Genomic DNA, 22229 nt, shown 5'->3' with positions numbered 1-22229 from the left:
AAATTTAAAGTGGGCAGACTTGGAGAGGAGCTCTCTCCACAATTATTTGAGAATTATAGAAGTACCTGTAGTAGCCCACTAGAATTTGCCTAGAAAGGCAACCCCCTAGAATTTGTTCCCTGGCTCCTTACGGAAGTGCTCAGCCTGCCAGATAATTTTAAATTTGATTTAGAAAGAGCACATAGGTCCCTGGCTCCTATGATGGTCTCAAATGTCAAACCTCATGCTTCAATTGTCAAATTACTTTGATTTATTGTTAAAGAAAAAAAATGCAGCTAGCATATGTGGGGAAAACAGTTTTGGGGGAGGCCACAAAATAAGATAATATTTTTTTCAAGTTTTTTTTAGAGATGTGGTTGAATAGAGATTAGCCTTTAGAAGAGTTCGGGAACTTGCCAAGATGCGAGGGCTGAAATGTTTTTTGAAGTTTCCAGCTCAGTCCCATATCAAGGTTGTTGAGGAAAACACAAAGGCATACCCTTGTCAGACCTGGTTAAAAATATCATGTTTGTGGAGTGTGTGCTACATTTCATCTGCTTATGATGTTGTTGCTACTTTGTGGTCTGGGAATTATAGGACACTTGTTAAAAAATGTAATTTAAATAATGGTCATTGATGAAGCTTCCAGCCTGGATGGTGGGTCTTCCGGATCCATCTCCTCTGCAATTTACAGTTGGTTTATTTTTGTCTATAGAATTATAGTTTTGTTTACAGAATCATAGGAAGGGACCTCAAGAAGTCATCAAGTCCAGCCCCTGCTAATGAGGCAGGACCAAGTAAACCTAAACCATCCTTGACAGGTGTTTGTCCAACCTACTTCTTAAAAACTTCCAGGGATGTGTGATACTTTCTTGGCATGTCAAGAACTATGGGTCACCTTGTTACCTAGACTTGCTGGGGTTAAACTGTGTAGCTATTCTCTAACACTCACAATCACTTAGCCACCCAAACAATCTCCTCCAAAGCTCTGTTAGCCTTTATTTTGTCTTGCAGGCAACACTTGGCATACCTCAGTTCCAGAGCCCCCTGGAAGAGGGTTCCCCTGGAGTATCCACCCCATGTCACTGGACACTCACAGAAGTAATTAAGTTTGCTATCTCCAAAAAGACCGTATACACACCAGCTTGTCTGACTAAACTAAGAATTCACACCTTGCTTAATATTACATCAAAGAGATCTACTTATAATAAAACAAAAATAAGTTCATTAACAAAGATAGAGAATTGTTACTGAATAAGGATAGTGGAAACATAATCTTTGCTGGCTAAAATCTTTGTCTAAGTTAAGCTTCTCACCAAAAGCAACCTCTCAGTGTCACCAGCTCCCAGCCCCAGGATCCAGCTTTAATGGATGCAGAAAGCACTCTCCTTTTTCCCCCCACAGTAATGGATACCGAAAATATCTTTTTGCCTCCTTCTTATGGTCAAGTGAACCTTTAAAATGTGTTCCTGCTGTTTGTTCTTCAGCATGCTGGTACCATGTTGCTTTTCTCATCCACTTATTAATTTGCTTTTCCCATTGACTTCAGATGCAAATGAACTCCCATTGTGTTTCTTATCCTGTTTACTCTGCATCACAGATCTAGGCAGACAGTGAAATCAATATTCCTTTGACTGGGGGAAAATTGTTTATCAACCTTGCCTGGTTACATAGTATAAACATATTTTCAGTACATGCATAAAACTTCTTGACAGATGTCTGCACATACATCTCTCAGTGATTATAAGTTTTTTATTTTATATATTACACATTAGCAATGCGTTAAGTGTAGTGACTTTGTCAGTCCTGATAGAAGTTGCTGTTACATGACAGTGAACTATTTGCCAGTTGGCACTGATGCCCATAACCATCCTTGGAAACCTATTCCAGGGTTTAATTACCCTTATAACTGTAAAGTTTTCCCTAATATCTAGTCTAAATTTCCCTTGCTGCAGATTAAGCCCATTACTTCTTGTTTTATGTCCAGTGGAACTGGATAACAATTGATCACAGTTTTCTGTATAACAGCCCTTAATATATTTGAAGACTGTGATCAGATCACCTATTAGTCTCCTTTTCGCAAGGAGAAACATGCCAGCTTTTTTTGTTTGTTTGTTGTTAACCTTTCCTCATAGGTCAGGATTTCTAAACCCTTTTTTCTCGCCCCCCGCCTCCCCTCTGGAATCTCTCCAATTTGTTCCCATCTGTCCTAATGCGTGGTGCCCAGAATGCAACTTCAGATGAGGCCTCGCCTGTGCAAAGAGGAGCAGGACTATTATCTCCCATGTCTTATATAAAACACTCCTCTTAATACCACCGTGAAGGATATTAGCCTTTGTATCAACTACATCACATTGTTGACTCATATTCAATTTGTGATCCACTGTAGCCTCCAGATCATTTTCAGCAGGACTACCACCTAGCCAGTTATTCTCCATTTTATAGTGGTGCATTTGATTTTTCCTTACTAAGTATAGTATTTTGCAATTAACTTTATTGCATTTCATCTTGTTGACTTCAGACCAAGTCTCCAGTTTCTCAAGGTGATTTTGAATTCTAATCCTGTTCTCCAAAGTGCTTGCAAGCCCTTCAGGCTTGGTGTCATCTGCAAATTGTATGCACATATTCTCCATTCTATTATCCAAGTCATTCAAGTCAAACACTGAATAGTAACAAACCAAGTATTACCCCCTGTGGGACCCCACTAGATACACCCTCACAGTTTAACACTGAACCATTGATAACTTCTCTTTGATTATGGTCTTTCAACCAGTTGTGTATTCACCTTATAGTAAATTCATCCACCCCACATTTGCCTAGTTTGCTTATGAGAATGTCATGTGGAACTGTGTCAAAAGCCTTACTAACCTCAAGATAGATCACATCTACCACTTTCCCTCTATCCATTAGGCCATCATTCCTGTCAAACAAGGAAATTGAGTTGGTTTGGCATGATTTGTTCTTGACAAATCCATACTAGCTATTCCTTATAAGACTATTCTCCACCAGGTGCTTACAAACTGATCGTTTAATAATGTGTTCCACTATCTTTCCTGGTATCAAAGTTAGGATGAGTCAGCTATAATTCCGTGGGTATTCTTTGTTCCCCTTTTTAAAGACAGGTACAGTAAAAGTTTTGTTAGCCGGCATGTTGGGAGAATAGGGGGTGCCGGTTAGTCAAAAATTCTGGTTAACTAAGAATTATATGGAGGGACGGAGTTTGGATGTGGGAAGGGGCTCAGGGATGGGAGTTGGGACGTAGGAGGGGGTGCAGGGCTCAGACTCTTGGAGGGAGTTTGGGTATGGGAGGGGGCTTGGGGCAGGGGATTGGGGTATGGGAGGGGGCTTGGGGCAAGGGGTTGGGGCATGGGAGGGTTTTGGGGTACTGTATCCGGGCGGTGTTCAAATCGGGAGCTCCCCAGAAGCGGCGACATGTCTCTGCTGCTCCGCAGTGGCGGCGTGGCCAGACGTCTCCACACGCTGCCTCTGCCTGCAGGCACCGTCCCCGCAGCTCCCACTGGCCACGGTTCCCGGCCAATGGGAGCTGTGCAGCCAGTGCTCAGGGCGGGGTGGGAGCAGTGCACAGAGCCCCCATGGTTGTTTCTCCACCTAGGAGCAGAAGGGACATGTTGCTGCTTCTCAGGAGCCACGTGGACCCACGCCAACCAGACTTTTAATGGATATCAGAAATGCTGGTTTCTAGAGCTTTCCAGTTGGTAAAGTGCCAGATAACACAGCTTTTACTGTACTAAGTTTGCCCTTCTGTGGTCTTCTGAAACCACACCCATCCTCCCATGAGCTTTTGAATATAATTACTAAAGGTTCTGAGATTTCTTCAGCTAGTTGATGAAGTACTCTAGGATGAATTTCATGAGGCCCTAATGACTTGAATACATTTAACTTATCTAAATGTTCTTTAACCTGTTTTTTCCCTATTTTGGCTTATATTCCTTCTCCTTTGTTGTGATTATTAATTGTGTTGAATATCTGGTCAGCATTAACTGTTTTAGGGAAGACCACCCTATACGGGAAACCTACTGACCGCTATTCCTACCTACATGCTTCCAGCTTTCACCCAGACCACACCACATGATCCATTGTCTACAGCCAAGCTCTAGGATACAACCGCATTTGCTCCAACCCCTCAGACAGAGACAAACACCTACAAGATCTCTATCAAGCATTCTTACAACTACAGTACCCACGTGCTGAAGTGAAGAAACAGATTGACAGAGCCAGAAGAGTACCCAGAAGTCACCTACTACAGGACAGGCCCAACAAAGAAAATAACAGAATGCCGCTAGCCGTCACCTTCAGCCCCCAACTAAATCCCCTCCAACGCATTATCAAGGATCTACAACCTATCCTGAAGGACGACCCATCACTCTCACAAATCTTGGGACACAGGCCAGTCCTTGCCTACAGATAGCCTCCCAACCTGAAGCCCCCCCCCCCCCGTTCCTCAGACGTTCTTGTTAACTCTTGGAAATGTGCTGGAAATGGCCCACCTTGATTATCACTTCAAAAGGTTTTCTCTCCCCCCACCCCACTCTCCTGCTGGTAATAGCTCATCTTAAGTGATCACTCTCCTTACAGTGTGTATGGTAAACATTCATTTTTGTATGGTCTGTGTGTATATAAATCTCCTCACTGTATTTTCCACTTTATGCATCCGATGAAGTGAGCTGTAGCTCACGAAAGCTTATGCTCAAATAAATGGGCTAGTCTCTAAGGTGCCACAAGTACTCCTTTTCTTTTTGTGAATACAGACTAACACGGCTGCTACTCTGAAACCTGAAGGAAAAGGGGTATTAAACATCTCAGCTTTCTTGATGTAACCACTTATTAGCTTTCCTGTCCTGCTGAGTAAAGGACTACACTGTTCTACATCTTTCTCTTGCTGCTGATGTATTTAAAGAACCTCTTCTTGTTGCCTTTTATGTCCCTGGCTAGGTCTAATTCAATTTGTGCCTGAGCAGTTTTGAGTTTTTTTCCTACCTGCTTGTGTTATTCTTTTGTATTCCTCCTGAGTAATTTGTCCATGTGTCCACTTTTGCAAGGATTCCTTTCTGATTTTCAGGTTATTAAAGAGCTCCTGATGGAGCCATATTGGCTCCTTACTATTTTGTCTATCTTTACGTCACATTGGGATAGTTCACAGTTGGATCTTTTATATTGTCTCCTTGAGAAACTGCCAGCTCTCCTGAACTCCCTTTTCCCCTAGATGTACTTCCCATAGTAGCTTGCCTACCAGTTCTCTGTGTTTGTTAGAGTCTACTTTTTTGAAGTCCTTTGGCCTTATTCTGCTGCTAAAATGGCTGTCTCTCTGGTTACTTCCTCCACTTTCTAAAACAAAAAGTTTTTCTTTGAGTGCTTGTTCATGTCCATTCAAATCAGGTGTGTGCGCGTGCGTGTGCACATTGGCCGAAAGATTTTTCCCCTAGCAGCATCCATCGGGTCAGTCTGGGCACCCCCTGGAGTCACACCTAATATATAGCCCTGCCGACCTGCCACCCCTTCAGTTCCTTCTTACCACCAGTGACGGTGGCTGGAACTTCCCTTAGCTCTTTCACCGCAAGTTCACTCTCTATCCAGTTGTATGTAGTTAGTTGTTAGTGTTGTCAGAGTGATTAGAGTTTAGTATAGTGTTTGTTGGGGGCTGTTTGCCCCTCCCCCCCCGCCCACTCCGGTTCCTGGAACCGTGGTATGTCACGCTCCCCGGGTTTCAAAAACTGTGTGGCCTGCGCCAAGCGCATGCCCAAGAGTGACCAGCACTTGTCATGTCTATGGTGCCTGGGGCAGACCCAACAGAAAGATCGCTGTAAGATCTGCCGCGAGTTCCATCTGAGACCTCTTAAGGAAAGGGAAGAGCAGCTCAAGGTGATCCTCATGGAGGCAGCTCTACGCCCCCACTTTGATCCAGGCTTGGGAGACCTGACCCCCTACTGCGTCGTCCTCTACGCGAAGAGCCTCGGCACCAAGAAAGAACTCTTCCCAAGACGCTCGGCACTGTCACGGCTCTTCAAGTGGCCTGTCTGACAGTAGGCACCGTTCCCACTCACTGATGCCTCAGAAGAAGAAAAAGCCGGACAACTGTTCTCCTCTGGCTGAACCATGAGATGTGCTACCCCAGGTGGGCCACTCCTTGGGATCTCCTTCCAGGGCTGTATCGACTACTGCCCGGGTGCGGCAGTTGAGTCCGGCCCTGCCTCGAACACCGACACCTACACAGCAGCTGCAGCTCCCATCCATGCTGGAAGCGTACCAGGCTGCTCGGGACCTCCTCCATCTGACAGAACCATTCTCGCCTGCCAGGGAGGAACCCTCAGTGCCTGCAGACTTGCTTCCTCTGGTGCATTCGAAGGGGAAGCCAGCTATGATGTTGAGACACTCCCCCTCGCCATGTCCCTTGGCGCCCACCCGCTCCGACAAAGAGCCTACCTGCTCCCCGAGCTCTCAACGTTTGAGGCAACGAGGACTGACTCCTCCACGGTCTTCAGTGTCTGAGACCTTGGAGTCAGAGTCCAACTCCTATCACTCTGGTAGGAGCAGAAGTCGCACACTGAGGTCCGGTAGAGACAGAAGAGAGTCCCAAGTGTGGCCTCCGCAGTGGCAGAACCCACCTCAGTGGTTCTTCTAGACCCCGTAGGCTTTTCACCAGGGTCAGGCAGGAACCCAGGGTCCACGCTCAGCAACATCATCCATGGCCTTTGGCACCATCATGCCACCTTCTGCTGCGCATCTGCCCTCGGCGGCTACGGTCCCAATGCCTCTGTCTCCAGCACCGTGCTTAACTCCGATCTTGGCACCTTTTTTCACGACGTCAACACACCCGTCTACCACACCTGCACCGTTGTCGACATCAACCTCGAGGCAGGCACCTGCGGCCCCAGTGTCAATGTCAGCACCAGGCCCCCTGCTTCTGGTGGCTCCTGTGAGCGTGCTGACACAGCTCCCTCCTGTAGGACTGACGCTGTTGCCATCGTCCGTTCTGACATCCATAGCCCGATGTCACCGTCACCTCCAGCGGCACCACTACCTCCGATGCTTCCCCAGGAGCCATCTGACCCCCTCGGGAGTAGATCGTAGGGAGCTTCCACTACGAGCACACACGTCTTCCTCCTCGTTACCGGACAAAGCATTGGCAGGGACAGCCATAGCCCCTGCGTTAGAGAACAACAGACTCCTGCAGCAGTTGCTGTGCAGGGCCGCCCAGGGTCTGGGCATCAAGGCTGAGGAGATGGTAGAGGAGACACATCCTGGCACCCTTGGAACCTTCACATATAGCCTTGTCTCTTATAAAGACCATTGTGGACACCACTAGGACCCTGTGGCAGACGCCGGCATCCTTGCCATCTACTGCCAAGCACAGCTGGTTTCAGCCCAGCACATTTCATCATGGATCGTGGCCTGTATCAGTGAGTGCTACAATCTAGCAGAGGTTCCTGCGCCTCTGATCACAGCGCACTCTACCAGGGCACAGGATTCATCGACGGCATTCCTGGCTCAAGTTCCCACCCAGGGAATCTGCAGGGCAGCGACATGGTCATCCATACACACTTTCGCCGTGAACTATGCAATCACCTGACAGGCCAGAGACGATGCGGCCTTCGGAAGAACAGTACTCCAATCAGTGGACAGCTCTGACCCCACCTCCTGAATTTGGCTTGAGAGACACTGATTGGAATGGACATGAGCAAGCATGCGAAGAAGAAAAAACGGTTACTCACTTCTTGTAACTGTTCTTTGAGATGTCTTGTTCATGTCTATTCCAATACCGACCTTCCTACCCCTCTGTCGGAGTAGCCAGCAAGAAGGAACTGAGGGGGTGGCGGGGTCAGCAGGGCTATATATTAGGCACCATGAGGGCGTGACTCCAGGGCCACACAGACCAACCCGATGGATGCTGCTAGTGCAAAAATCTTCCAGCCAACGTGCACATGTGCTCACATATACCTGATTGGAATGGACATGAACAACATCTTGAAGAACAATAGTTATGAGAAGTGGGTAACCGTTTTTTTGTCCCCAGTGTGACGGGTGGACCCCCTTTCTGGGGTGCCACCTGATGTGCTGGGGTCCCACTGAGCCCACCTGTCCACCAGCCTGGGTCCCCTCCCCCCACACTGTGCTGCTGTGTCCGGCTCTCCAGTCCCCTTCCAGCACAAACACAGGTAGGGACATGTCCAGCTGTAGAATCACACAGCATCTGCAATCAGCTCTGTGTAGGAGGACTCAACTGGGGAATTGCCCAGCTCTTCGATGCACACCCCCTCTGGTGTGTAAACCCCAAATGATATTGTCTTGCGCTGTATAAAAATGTATACAGCATAAGCTCATAATATTCATCTCCTCCCTCAATGTGAAGGAAGATATGTACAGCTTTCTCTCTTCTCCCACCCCCACCCTCCAAGTTATGAATTGCACAAACTGGATTTTGGAATAAACAAAGAACAAGTTTATTAACTACAAAAGGTAAATGTTAAGTGACTATAAGAGATTGCAAACAGAACAAAGCAGGTTACGGAGCAAATAAAACAAAACACAGAAACTAAACTTAATACACTTAAGAATACTGGCTACAGATAATAATTTCTCACCCTAAATGTTCTTTCAAGCTGGTTGAAGAGTTTCTTGAAGATAAACTGCACTGCTTGCAGCTTAAATCTTCAGGGATTCCTTTTACAGGCTGATTTGTCTCAGAGTTTATATTCCTAACTTCAGATACAGAAATGATACATGCATACATATAGGATAATCATATTCAGTAAATCATAATCTTTCCAACGATACTTCATATGACCTCTCTTACATAAAATACATCTCAGTTATGCCATATTCATAACAATTTTTCTATGAAGAATAAGGGGGCTTAACATCACACCCATTATTTTCCAAAAACTTGTTGGACATTTTGTTGTATTACTTTCCTACCAATACGGATAGTTAAATTTCCACATTACTGCCAGGTCTTGTGTTTTGGATATTTCTGTTATTTGTTCTAGAAATGCCTCATCTACCTCCTGTTCCTGAGTTAGTGGTCTATAATAAATCCCTATTATGATGTCACCCCTACTTTTTACTACTTTTCCATATATAGTGTTTGATAATTCCTGATTTTTCATTGTGTTTTGCTTTTTAAGTGGGGAATGGGGGGACACCACTTGGGATAGAGTTGGACAGCCAGTGGTACTTGGCAACAAGTCAAGTTGTTACGTTTATGTTATGCACTTTATGTTTTTGTTTTAATCTCTATTTTTGTGCTCTTCCCTCTCCCTCTCTGGTTCCCTCTTCTATAGCCCCTTATGATGCCCATTCTTTTTACCCCGTCCCAGTGCCCTTTGGACAAGCAACACTCAGGAAAATTATACCCTAGACGATTGCGATTTACATCAAGCTTCTGCAGTTGATGGCACCTTATGCTCATGCCTCCCCATAATTCTCCTGCACCTACTTTATTCCCTGGAAGTCTGGCAAGTGGCTGTTACCTGAAATTGGGCCAGCTAGTGAGCTTAGGGAGGAGGAATGACCCATGAGAGTTTGGCAGAAAGCAGCACATTTATTATACTGATAGCTAAGCTCAAAAGAAGTGTGTGTGTGTGGGAGGGGAGTCACATTCACACTCGCATGCTCACACTCTGAGGACAGGCACAGCACTGGAGATGTCAGGATCCTTCAAGGTAAGTGTCCCACAGCGCAGCGATGGATGGTGAGAGGAAGGTAAGTCTTCCCGAGGCACGATGGAATGCAACATGCCGAACCACTGGTCAGGCGGTCCGGGCGAAGGGCCTTCAGAGGAGGTACAAGCTTGTGAGTGCACTCCTGAGCATGTGGCCCCTTCCCCTTTTAAGGACCTGCTCCTCATGGCCTGCGACTAGAGATGACTTGGCCACGTCCGATTGGTCACACTGCACCTCAGGCCGTGTCCATGCAGTGTGCATGCACTGGGGGTGTGAGTGCTGCCTAATTAGAGTCCCAGACACCTTGTCTACCTGGGAGCTCTTCTGATCTTCCAGCTGTTCAACCAGCCCATTCATCCCACAAGCATTCCAGGAGTGGGGGGGAGGGGGAAAGCCACTTCACAGGTATTCAAAGAGGGAGAGGAGACAACAGCGGGGGGGCGAGGGAATGTAACAGATCTTTTGAGCATACAAGTTATATGTAGCATAGTCATACAGAGCATACAGATCACTGCTGCTCCTACAACAGTGGCAAGCATCAGACAAGGTAATCCAACAACTGTGAAATATATGTATGAAGCATTTCATCCATATACTCCCCCTCCTCACCACCCGTTGGAATTCTGTGTAGGGAGTAGGATGGAATTCAATAGAGAAAATGATACAAACTTTCCATCACCCTCATAAGATCACACATTAAAATAATAATAATGAAACTATCTCTTAACCAGCCAAATGATCCTGAATTTCAATTTTATTTCCTGGAATGTAAAGGGATTCACCATGTAAATCCAAAGGATAAGGGGGATAAAAGCATTCTTATTATTAAAGAGAGCAAAGATCAATATAGTTCTTTTGCAGAAGACACACTTGATCACAGATGAGGCTGCTAAATTAGAACGTGACTGGGTAGGGAAAGCAATGTTTTGTTACTACTGATGCAGATCCAGAGGGGTAGCAATCTTCTTCCATAAAGTACTGGAAATAACTGTGTCTGAGTCAATTTCAGATGATCAGTGCAGATCTTTAATCCTTAAAGTCGCCAGAAATAGATCTGAGCTAGTCATTGCTAATATATTTTTTTAACTTCTTTATATGGAGCACCCCATCTCCCTACTGTAATTGTTGGGGGTTTTAATTTAGTGCTTTAAGTGGATACATCTGCCTATAGGGTCATAAACCAACCAAAAGTAGAATGGCCCTGGAATTGCATATGTAAGCGGGGAAATGGTCCTGCTATTATGAGGAACTTTTCTGGCTTATAAATTACCCCGGCGAAATGGGCTAGCGAAAGGATCTGAGTCTTCGCTCTCACTCCCTTTACCCAGAGGCCTGCCTGACGTCAAGGGATCCCCTTCCACTCTCCTGTGTGGCAGAGTCCTTGTAACTCCAACAAGGCTGGGCCCAGGATTCCTGGGATGGCTCGACCCCCAACCTTGTAGTGGTCACTTAGGATGGGGCTAGGGTGTCCCCACTCCAGGGTTCTCTCACCGCACCGGATGCTTCCCTGACCCACTGATCATTTAATACAATTCAAAGCAGATACAATTTATTAAACAGCAATCAATTTTAAAAATAAGGAAAACTGGGAAAGGTTAAAGTAAAACACATAACCCCGCTCTGTGGCATGGGGACATCACAAACAGTGTTTCTGGAATGTAAGGGAAGTTCACAGTCTATTCCTCACATGTACCAGGCCTCCTTCTCAGGCCCTGGCTGTGCTGCAGGGATGCTGCGGGTCACTCACTCTGGCGGTGACCACACGCCTTCAGGCTCTAGGTGGCAGGACTCTTCTTCCCAGTGTCAGCCCCCTATTGGGGTTACGATCCCCCTCCAAGTCTGGCCTGCAATGCCTCTTGGCTAGCGGTGTCTTCCTGCGCTGGGCCTACTGCCAAGGTCCTTCCCACTCTCCCCAGCTGCTCACCGTACCCGGCTCAGACTGCTCCAGCCCCAACTCCACTCTGCCTCAGTGCAGCTCCCTGGTCTGCTTCTCTGGCCCCTCTGGCTCTGATTACTGCAGCTCTCCTCCCAGCACAGATCTGCTCTCGGGGCTGCTTCTGTGGCTCTGCTCCCAGCACTGACCTGCTCCCTGGGCTGCTTCTCTGGCTTTTGTTGTTGTGGCCCTGCTCCCAGGACGGATCTGCTCCCTGCGTGCTGCTCTGGTTCTCTCTGGCTGGCATGGCCCTGCTCTCCAGCTCAGCTCGGGCCCCTGCTCTCTCCTTAGCTTGGCCCCACTCTGTTCCCCGCAATTCCAGCTCACAGGGAGGATGAGACAGCCCCACGCCCACCCCCGGTCTTCTGACTCCCTCATTAACCTGCCCGCCTTGTCAATCAGGCTGACCTGGAGCATTGGCCTCTCCCCATTGCTCCTGGGGACTGTTAGTCTCAGGGACCTGATTTCTCAATCCATCCTTCCCCTTCCATTTGGTACTGGGAGCTAGTCAACCTAAAAAAAACCCAAAACACTTAATTTTAGTAAAGTCCCCTTACACATATTAAAGATCTGGGACTATTTGATATCTGACAGCACATACATTCAAAGGGTAGGGGCTATTCATACTTTTCTCCAGTACAAGGATTCTATTCCCACATAGATTTCTTTTTGCTCTCCAGGGACTTGCTTAATTATATAATTGATTCCTCCATTGATACAGTTGCTGTTTCTGATTGTGCCCCTCTTCAAATAGGAACAGAACTGCATAAGAAACAGACATGTAGATGGAGATTTAATTCTTCTCTTTTATTAGATCCTCATTAAAATATATATACATTGAAAAAGGAATTGGCCTTTTCCTGGAGACAAACAAACCCTCAACATCTTCTAGCAGGATGTTGTGGGAGACTCTCAAGGCCTATTTGAGAGATAGAATTATTCGTTTCATGACTGCCAAGAAGAGGAAATATGAAGAAAATTTGATTGCCCTGAAGGAAAAAAAGTAAGAGCTTGACTCATCTTATGCCATAGCCCCATCTTCAGATTTGTTGTGATTCCTGATCAATTATAGATATGAACTCAATGAGCTGCACTTGGCACAGGCTGAACTCGCCCTATTTTGACTGAGTAGTATTTCTGGAAATGGAGTGAAAAAGCAAGCAAGTTGCTGGCATATCAACTAAGACAAAAGGCCTCTGTGTGTAGAATCATGGTCTTTTGTGATAAACATGGTAAATTACGTACATCACCCAATGGGAATAATAAATAGTTCTTTAATTTCTACAAAGATCTGTACAAACCCCTCCGCAGATTATTTGGATTGATTTTTTAAAAAATATTACATTATCACAAATTACTGCAGGCCAGTGTGGAAAACTTGATGCTTCCCTAACTGAGGATGACTTAAGTGAGGTGATTAAGAATATGAAAGTGGGGAAAGTCTCAGCCCCAGATAGGTTCCCCACTGAGTTCTATAGACATTTCTTTGAACTTCTGTCTGGCAAGATAATTGAAATGTTTAATGAGTCACTTTTAGAAGGCATCCTTCCTTCATATGCTGAGGGAAGCCCTAATATTAGTTATTCCTAAACCAGGAAGAGATGGTGAGATGCCACACTATGTTCCAACTGCAGGCCAATATCCCTTGTTAATAGTGGTATCAGAATACTGTAGTGGCAAAAGTTCTGGGAATGAGACTGGAGAAGGTTTTGGGCTCTATCATACATCCAAATCAATTGGGTTTGTCAGAGACCTTCTTGGCTCTGATAACCTTTGACAAAGTTAATCGTATCATACAATAGCAGTAAAATATGGTGACCCTGAACCACAAGCTGTTTTAGCCTTAGTTGCAGAAAATGCTTTTGAGAGGGTAAGCTGGAGGTATGTTTTATACTCTACAAATTTTTTTATTTGTACCCATGTTTAGTTCCTACATTTATATTCGTCCCCAACCTCTCACCTCACAACCAGCAAAGTGATCTTGAATATTTTCAGCCTTTTCAGAGGAACCAGGCAAGTGTGACTGTTGTCTCTATTACTTTTTGATTTGGCTCTTGAGCCCCTGGCAATATCTATACAGTCTCATCCAGATACCCCAGGCATATAACTTGGTTCCATGTTGATGTTATATGCAGAGGATGCCCCGTTGTATTAATTTAGATGGAATATATGGACCCAAAGAGTCCAATGTCTTAACAAGACTGTGATGGGGCGTGCATACCCCGCACTAGGCAGTAAAGGGTTAATCCCACACTATGGGCGGCAGAAGTGCCGCCCCTTAGACCAGATGGGGCATGCTCCAAATGCTGCACTAGTATAAAGGAGAGAAGCCCAGCTCACTAGGGTGGAAGGACACTTGGTGGAGGCGCCAGTCCAGGAGCCACTTCAGCCCTTGATTGCAGGAATCAGAGAGCCTGAGGCCCAGACTGGAGACCGGTTGCCCTCAACCAGTCGACAGGAGTCGGAGTCCCAACCAGCTACCTGTACCAAGGAGCTCAGAGATCCCAATGATGAACAGACCCTGGCTTCGGGATTTACTGTAGGAAGTGGCCTAGAGGGGTGTAGTGAGTGGTGCTTCACACCTTAAGAGAATCAGCGTGTTGCAGTAGGATCCCCGCTCACTGGGTGGTGATCACACTCACCGCTGACAGGACTTTGGGCCTGGACCCAGTGGAGACGGAGGGACCGGGTCCCCCTATCATCCCTGCTGCTACCCACCCTTGGGTGGTGGTCTGCTTCTTTGACTCTGGCCACTAGGTCACACAGGCTTGACCCCAAGGGTAGCTGTGTTGAATCTGACCACTGTGCCTTATCATGGCGAGGTCTGAAACAGTCGGGTAGATGGTTACGCGGTGTCAGCACTCCCATCACCTGCTGCATCAGGGGACAGGGAGTGCATGCATACACTTCTACAAAGACCCAGTCACTGTCCAACATTAAACAGTTTTAAACCAGGTTTGGTACTCAGAAATGCTTAGCACCATGGCAAACACCATTAAAAATCCTTGTATTAAAGACACAGAAAAGGAAGAAAAAGTTAAAGTATTTGAAAAGTAAAATATTAATAAGTAAGGCTTTCACTTTAACAACATCCCTTGTTCCCTTTCCCTGCATCTGTAGCCAGTGTTTAAAGGAAAAACACAAACAAAAACAAACCATCTAAACCTTGTTTGACAGTCTCTTTGATTATAGTAAAGATGGTAACTACTGTCCCCTAGGGAAAAGACAAGTTAGTTGAGATTGGCTGGCGCTGTTTTTGTTGCTGTTGCTACAGTTGTAAAAATCTGATCTCATTTCCTAGAAGACTGTCAGGGTTCCCTCCCCGCTCTGAACTTTGGGGTACAGATGTGGGGACCCGCATGAAAGCCCCCCTAAGCTTATTTCTACCAGCTTAGATTAAAAACTTCCCCAAAGCACAAATCCTTTGTCCTTGGAGGGTATGCTGCCACCACCAAGTGATTTAGACAAAGAATCAGGGAAAGGACCACTTGGAGTTCCTATTCCCCCAAAATATCCCCAAGCCCCTTTCCTGGGGAGGCTTGAGAATAATATCCTAACCGATTGTTTCCAAAGTGAGCACAGATCAACCCCCCTGGGTCTTAGGGCATTGAAAAAAATCAATCAGGTTTTTAAAAAAGGTAAAAGAATCACACCTCTGTAAAATCAGGGTGGAAGATAACTTTACAGGGTAACAAAAGATTCAAAAACACAGCAGAACTCCCTCTAGGCTTAGTTTCAAAGTTACAAAATACAGGAATACACCTCCCTCTAGCAAAGGGAAAATGCACAAGCTAAAACAAAAGATAATCCTAATGCGCCTTGCCTTACTTACTCTTTTTGCAATATTGAGACTCATTTTAGGATGGTTTATAGGAGAAGGAGTTTTCTGAGCTGATGCTTCTCTGCTTCCCAAGAGAACACACACAAACTAAGCCCCTCCCCCAAGATTTGAAAGTATTTTCTTTCCCCATTGGTCCTTTTGGTCAGGTGCCAACCAGGTTATTTGAGCTTCTTAACCCCTTACAGGTAAGAAGGAATCCTAGGCTACCCTTAGATGTATGGTTATGAGAAAGACAAAACGAGAAAAATGTGCACAAAAGGGGAAAGAAAATAAGAGCAAAGATAGAAAATGTACCTTCTGTCTTTGGTATTGACTTTCACTTACAACCTCACTTTTGGAAAACCACAGGAAGAGCACATGGTCTTACCTGCCACTCTGAGACCTGGCAAACTTGTACTAGCGTCAAGTTTTTTAGGGTATGACATTTAGCTGCCTATTTCAAGTCACAGACTTTCAGTTGCACAATATGCAGTCCTGGTCAGTGTTGGGATTATCTGAAATAATTAATAAGGGAAACCTCTATGTTTCCCATTTGTTAGAACTCCTACTTTGCAAACATATCTATGTGCAACTGAAGTTCTGCCGGCTTCTTGTAGTGTTCTCTCTTTGTTCAGGGAGAAATAACCTGGTATTCAGAGTACTAGTAATCCTCCTGTGAGACTGAGAGGCATGAACAAAAGGTATCTATTTAAAAATAATCATCAGTAGTAAATAGGAAAAGTAACCAGAATGTTGTATCGTTTAAAACTCCTGCGGCTTAAAAAACAACAACAACAAGAACAACGTCCATCAGAGGACAAAAAGAAAAGGAGTACTTGTGGCACCTTAGAGACTAACCAATTTATTTGAGCATAAGCTTTCGTGAGCTACAGCTCACTTCATCGGATGCATACCGTGGAAACTGCAGCAGACTTTATATACACACAGAGAATATGAAACAATACCTCCTCCCACCCCACTGTCCTGCTGGTAATAGCTTATCTAAAGTGATGATCAGGTGGGCCATTTCCAGCACAAATCCAGGTTTTCTCACCCTCCACCCCCCCACCCCCCCACAAATTCACTCTCCTGCTGGTGATAGCCCATCCAAAGTGACCTCTCCTGCTGCTGCTAAGGAATGAGAAAGGGCGACAAGTTTTTCAAGGGCTTTTGAGAACCCCCTTCAGATAACGTCCACCCATGCTTTCCAAAGATATGAGGGTTCCTACTAAACGGGTACAGTGTAGCCTTTGCCTTGCCACACGTGCAGGTATAAACTCCTTTTCTAAGTATTGCCCCCGAGCCCCCCCTTTGCATCTAAGCAATTCAGAAGCTGACCCCTTCCCAACATGAAACAACGATTTCTGCCTCTGAGGTAGAGGAACGAGTTCCTTTCTCTGGAATGGGAAAGCAGGCTGGTTTTGTGAGCGATTATTTCTGTAGTCGTTTTTATGCATGAGTCACACTGTGACTGTGTCACATGTACTGTGAAAGAAACAGTAAGAATGAGCATACCACCAAATGAACAAATTTAAGGAATGGAAGAAAAAAATGCGGTGTCCCCCGCTTTATCTTTTGATGAAGAAATGTGCACGTTTCGTTCACATTAACCCTCCCTGTACAGCCTTTGGAAAACACAGGGGAGAGACGATGCGTCCGGAAACCTGATTGGTCAGATTTTGATGCAGTCTGTAAATGTTTGAAAATCAGAGGATGGTTTAAAAAAAAAAAAAGCCACAAATATGAAGATCTCTGGATGGAAGACCCTCCCGAAAGGAAGATCATAAGCTAAGGACAAATACAAAGTTCAGCTGGGAAGTGGCTCTTATTTTGCACAATTCACAGAGACGGGCGATATTGCCAGAAACCGCGGGGTTGCATTACAATCCTAATTGCTGCAAGCAGGACTTTTTCGTGGATTCTAAGGCCAGAAGGGATCATTGTGACCATCTAGTTTTGACAGTGTGTCTCGGTATTACAAACGAAGGACTTATCCTGGATCGGATCGAATCTATCTATTTTAGCTTCCTTCTTTAATTCAAATCTAGAGCAGCGTACCCCTGCCACCAACGGCGGGTGGGCTGGGAAGGAAGAGGAGAGGAGGGACAGCAAACTCACTAACCCGCCTCTTTTCTTCCGAAGCACGCCTTATGCAGGCATCGGCAACCGGAGGAGGGGGAGTTCAGTGGAAAACAGGGCCAAGGCTCCACCCCTTTTCTTGAGAGTTCTCAAACAGGTCGGCTCCCAGACCATATACGGAGAGTAGAACAAGCCGAAGCAACTCGCTCGTTCTGATTTTCTGAGAGCGGTGGTTGTAAGGTCGTAGCACTATGTCTGGTCGCGGCAAAGGTGGTAAGGGCTTGGGAAAGGGGGGTGCTAAGCGCCATCGCAAGGTACTCCGTGATAACATTCAGGGTATCACGAAGCCGGCTATTCGTCGTTTGGCGCGCCGTGGTGGCGTAAAGCGTATTTCTGGCTTGATCTATGAAGAAACCCGAGGAGTGCTGAAAGTGTTTTTAGAGAACGTGATCCGTGACGCTGTCACTTACACTGAACATGCCAAGCGAAAGACCGTGACTGCTATGGACGTAGTTTATGCTCTGAAACGCCAGGGTCGCACTCTCTACGGCTTCGGGGGCTAAGTTTCCATCGGCCTTTAAAGTTGAAACATCCTCAAAACCACAAAGGCTCTTTTAAGAGCCACCCACATTTTCACAACGAGAGCTTAATTACTAGTCTGGTTTTGAAATTGCAGAGTGTGTGTGTGTGTGTGTGTGTGTGCGCGCGCGCGATAAATTATGTGTATTGTTAAGTTTTCGGAGTGTTTTATTTTCTCACTTTACCTAAATCCTAGATCACGTGGAAAGAGAAGGATTAATGTTCTTTCGCTGCAGAGGGGAGGGGGGGACTAAACCCCGTGGTCAAAAGCTTTAGGGCCGACCTTTATGCTCAGACAAAATCTGTTTCGTCAGCTCTCCGGGTAACGAGAGGCAGAACAGCGTGGGGTTCGCGGGAAGACCTTTCTGCTGCCTTACCCGCGTCGTGATAGCTCGAGAAACAATTGATGGGTAAAATGCAATAACGTCCACTCTGACTAAAAACACTAGTGCCCGTTTTGGTTCCTCCCGCATTTGGGGAGGACAAAAGAGATTTCCCGCTTTGTTCCACAAGGCCCCCTATTTCATACACACTTTTTCATTTTGGTGGAGAAGATATGGGGGGCATGAGAAGATGTCAATCGAGAACATATGTAAGAATTACAATTGAGAAGTGACCTTTGGTGGCCTCTGAAGCTTAAGGCAGGACTGAAGGAGAGTAAAGAGGTCCTTCCTTCATAAGGAGTCAAGCGCTGTCACCTTCTAAAAGCCGATAAATTAGCACACGAAGAGACTTTTCTATGTAGTCAACACATCCTGTGGTTTCAGTGTTACCTTCCGGGGATTCGTGCTCGTGCAAGTTGTTCATATGTAAGATACCGAACACCATTCACGCTTCTTCGCAGTACTGTATCCGAGATTTGGCCCGTTTGGAAGTGAAATATGAGACGACGAGCCGCCTCTTTAAAAGAGAGAGAGGTAGAAGGTGAGGGAGGGAGCGGCGGAGTTTCAGGGAGAGGGGGGAACCGCAAGAATCGGACTATGGGGACATCCAGAGAGCGCGAGTTTAGTGACCTGACCGTTAAAAGCCAGTTTGGGCGAGACTTGTCCCGCCGACGCTGGGGGGTGGGGAAGGGCGGGTCGGATGTTTCGCTGCACAAGCGCGGGCTTTTCAAATGTTCAAATTGTCCAATGATAGCTGTCTCCATGTCAACAACGAATCAGAAAGGAGCACTGGGCTATATATACCACCGGAGCCGGGGGGCTCTACCTTACTTTGTTCTTTTGCGCTGTTTGTCTCAGAGTTGCGATTGAGGGTTGCTGAGAATGGCCCGGACCAAGCAGACCGCCCGTAAATCTACCGGTGGCAAAGCCCCCCGTAAGCAGCTGGCCACTAAAGCTGCCCGGAAGAGCGCGCCTGCTACTGGGGGAGTGAAGAAACCCCATCGCTATCGACCCGGCACCGTGGCCCTGCGAGAGATCCGCCGCTACCAGAAATCTACCGAACTGCTCATCCGCAAGCTGCCCTTCCAGCGCCTGGTGCGTGAAATCGCCCAGGACTTCAAGACCGACTTGCGCTTCCAGAGCTCGGCCGTTATGGCCCTGCAGGAGGCCAGCGAAGCCTACTTGGTGGGGCTCTTTGAGGACACCAACCTGTGTGCTATTCACGCCAAGAGAGTCACCATCATGCCCAAGGACATCCAGTTAGCTCGGCGTATCCGAGGCGAGAGAGCTTAAAAGTTTACACCCACCACCTTTTGGCAACTAGGAAACCATTACGAAAGATCCAAAGGCTCTTTTAAGAGCCACCACATTCACATTCAAAAGAAGCTGCAACACACTCGTTATTTGTGCACCCTTGACAGTCATACTTGCGAATCAGGTTTATGTAAGAAAAAAAAAAAATCGCTGAGAAAACCACATAACATTGCAACTCGATCCCTGTCGAAATTGCTGTCTCCCCGAAATACATCCTCCTGCACTTAACTCTTCTCGTGAGTTTGGTTTCTGCTATGTGTGTCTCACATCGTGCCGTCTGTTGCGTGAGCTCGTCTAAGGATGGCGCTTAGAATGCTCTTTAGACTTTCCATACCCAGCCGTAGCCCTGAGATAGGTGTGCCTAAATAAATAACACTCGTTATTTGTGCACCCTTGACAATCATAAAATTGTGTATCAATATCCTTTGAAATCTTACGATTCTAACTGTATTGCCTGTAATGAGAAAATGTCACTTTAAATTTCAAATTACTAATCAAATGTAAATTGATTTTTTTGCATGATTTGTTCCTGTTTTGGGGCGGTGGGTGTTTTAACGAGGCTTGTTTGAACATGTCACTGTCACTGACTAACACACGAGATTTGTATTCTTTTATGTTCTTTAAACTGTTAGGAGAAAAATCCCATAGGCACCTACATTTCTACCTCTAGTTATGCTCACTACTGCCTCACGGTAGGCATTCTGTCATCTCCTGCCTAAACCACAAAACAATGTACACAAACCAGTGGAAGACAGGCACACCTATCTCAGGGATACGGCTGGGTATGGAAAGTCTAAAGAGCATTCTAAGCGCATACCTGATTCGCAAGTATGACTGTCAAGGGTGCACAAATAACGAGTGTGTTGCAGCTTCTTTTGAATGTGAATGTGGTGGCTCTTAAAAGAGCCTTTGGATCTTTCGTAATGGTTTCCTAGTTGCCAAAAGGTGGTGGGTGTAAACTTTTAAGCTCTCTCGCCTCGGATACGCCGAGCTAACTGGATGTCCTTGGGCATGATGGTGACTCTCTTGGCGTGAATAGCACACAGGTTGGTGTCCTCAAAGAGCCCCACCAAGTAGGCTTCGCTGGCCTCCTGCAGGGCCATAACGGCCGAGCTCTGGAAGCGCAAGTCGGTCTTGAAGTCCTGGGCGATTTCACGCACCAGGCGCTGGAAGGGCAGCTTGCGGATGAGCAGTTCGGTAGATTTCTGGTAGCGGCGGATCTCTCGCAGGGCCACGGTGCCGGGTCGATAGCGATGGGGTTTCTTCACTCCCCCAGTAGCAGGCGCGCTCTTCCGGGCAGCTTTAGTGGCCAGCTGCTTACGGGGGGCTTTGCCACCGGTAGATTTACGGGCGGTCTGCTTGGTCCGGGCCATTCTCAGCAACCCTCAATCGCAACTCTGAGACAAACAGCGCAAAAGAACAAAGTAAGGTAGAGCCCCCCGGCTCCGGTGGTATATATAGCCCAGTGCTCCTTTCTGATTCGTTGTTGACATGGAGACAGCTATCATTGGACAATTTGAACATTTGAAAAGCCCGCGCTTGTGCAGCGAAACATCCGACCCGCCCTTCCCCACCCCCCAGCGTCGGCGGGACAAGTCTCGCCCAAACTGGCTTTTAACGGTCAGGTCACTAAACTCGCGCTCTCTGGATGTCCCCATAGTCCGATTCTTGCGGTTCCCCCCTCTCCCTGAAACTCCGCCGCTCCCTCCCTCACCTTCTACCTCTCTCTCTTTTAAAGAGGCGGCTCGTCGTCTCATATTTCACTTCCAAACGGGCCAAATCTCGGATACAGTACTGCGAAGAAGCGTGAATGGTGTTCGGTATCTTACATATGAACAACTTGCACGAGCACGAATCCCCGGAAGGTAACACTGAAACCACAGGATGTGTTGACTACATAGAAAAGTCTCTTCGTGTGCTAATTTATCGGCTTTTAGAAGGTGACAGCGCTTGACTCCTTATGAAGGAAGGACCTCTTTACTCTCCTTCAGTCCTGCCTTAAGCTTCAGAGGCCACCAAAGGTCACTTCTCAATTGTAATTCTTACATATGTTCTCGATTGACATCTTCTCATGCCCCCCATATCTTCTCCACCAAAATGAAAAAGTGTGTATGAAATAGGGGGCCTTGTGGAACAAAGCGGGAAATCTCTTTTGTCCTCCCCAAATGCGGGAGGAACCAAAACGGGCACTAGTGTTTTTAGTCAGAGTGGACGTTATTGCATTTTACCCATCAATTGTTTCTCGAGCTATCACGACGCGGGTAAGGCAGCAGAAAGGTCTTCCCGCGAACCCCACGCTGTTCTGCCTCTCGTTACCCGGAGAGCTGACGAAACAGATTTTGTCTGAGCATAAAGGTCGGCCCTAAAGCTTTTGACCACGGGGTTTAGTCCCCCCCTCCCCTCTGCAGCGAAAGAACATTAATCCTTCTCTTTCCACGTGATCTAGGATTTAGGTAAAGTGA

At 46.5% G+C, this 22229-nt stretch overlaps 3 protein-coding genes across 3 annotated transcripts; 2 read left to right on the top strand and 1 right to left on the bottom strand.

Annotated features, from left to right (window-relative positions):
• The first annotated feature begins 17685 nt into the window (after positions 1 to 17685).
• On the top strand, positions 17686 to 18524 carry LOC140906573 (histone H4). Its single transcript, XM_073330735.1, has one exon. The coding sequence runs from the start codon at positions 17743 to 17745 to the stop codon at positions 18052 to 18054; it is 312 nt and encodes a 103-aa protein (XP_073186836.1). The 5' UTR covers positions 17686 to 17742; the 3' UTR covers positions 18055 to 18524.
• A 759-nt stretch (positions 18525 to 19283) lies between these two features.
• On the top strand, positions 19284 to 19781 carry LOC140906567 (histone H3). The gene has a single exon (XM_073330722.1). The coding sequence runs from the start codon at positions 19336 to 19338 to the stop codon at positions 19744 to 19746; it is 411 nt and encodes a 136-aa protein (XP_073186823.1). The 5' UTR covers positions 19284 to 19335; the 3' UTR covers positions 19747 to 19781.
• Positions 19782 to 20694: 913 nt separating this feature from the next.
• On the bottom strand, positions 20695 to 21192 carry LOC140906562 (histone H3). Its single transcript, XM_073330708.1, has one exon. The coding sequence runs from the start codon at positions 21138 to 21140 to the stop codon at positions 20730 to 20732; it is 411 nt and encodes a 136-aa protein (XP_073186809.1). The 5' UTR covers positions 21141 to 21192; the 3' UTR covers positions 20695 to 20729.
• Between the last annotated feature and the right edge of the window lie 1037 nt (positions 21193 to 22229).

This window comes from Lepidochelys kempii, chromosome 1, assembly GCF_965140265.1.
Source record: "Lepidochelys kempii isolate rLepKem1 chromosome 1, rLepKem1.hap2, whole genome shotgun sequence".
Taxonomy (NCBI): domain Eukaryota; kingdom Metazoa; phylum Chordata; order Testudines; family Cheloniidae; genus Lepidochelys; species Lepidochelys kempii.
This window is presented reverse-complemented; position numbering and strand designations above follow the sequence as displayed.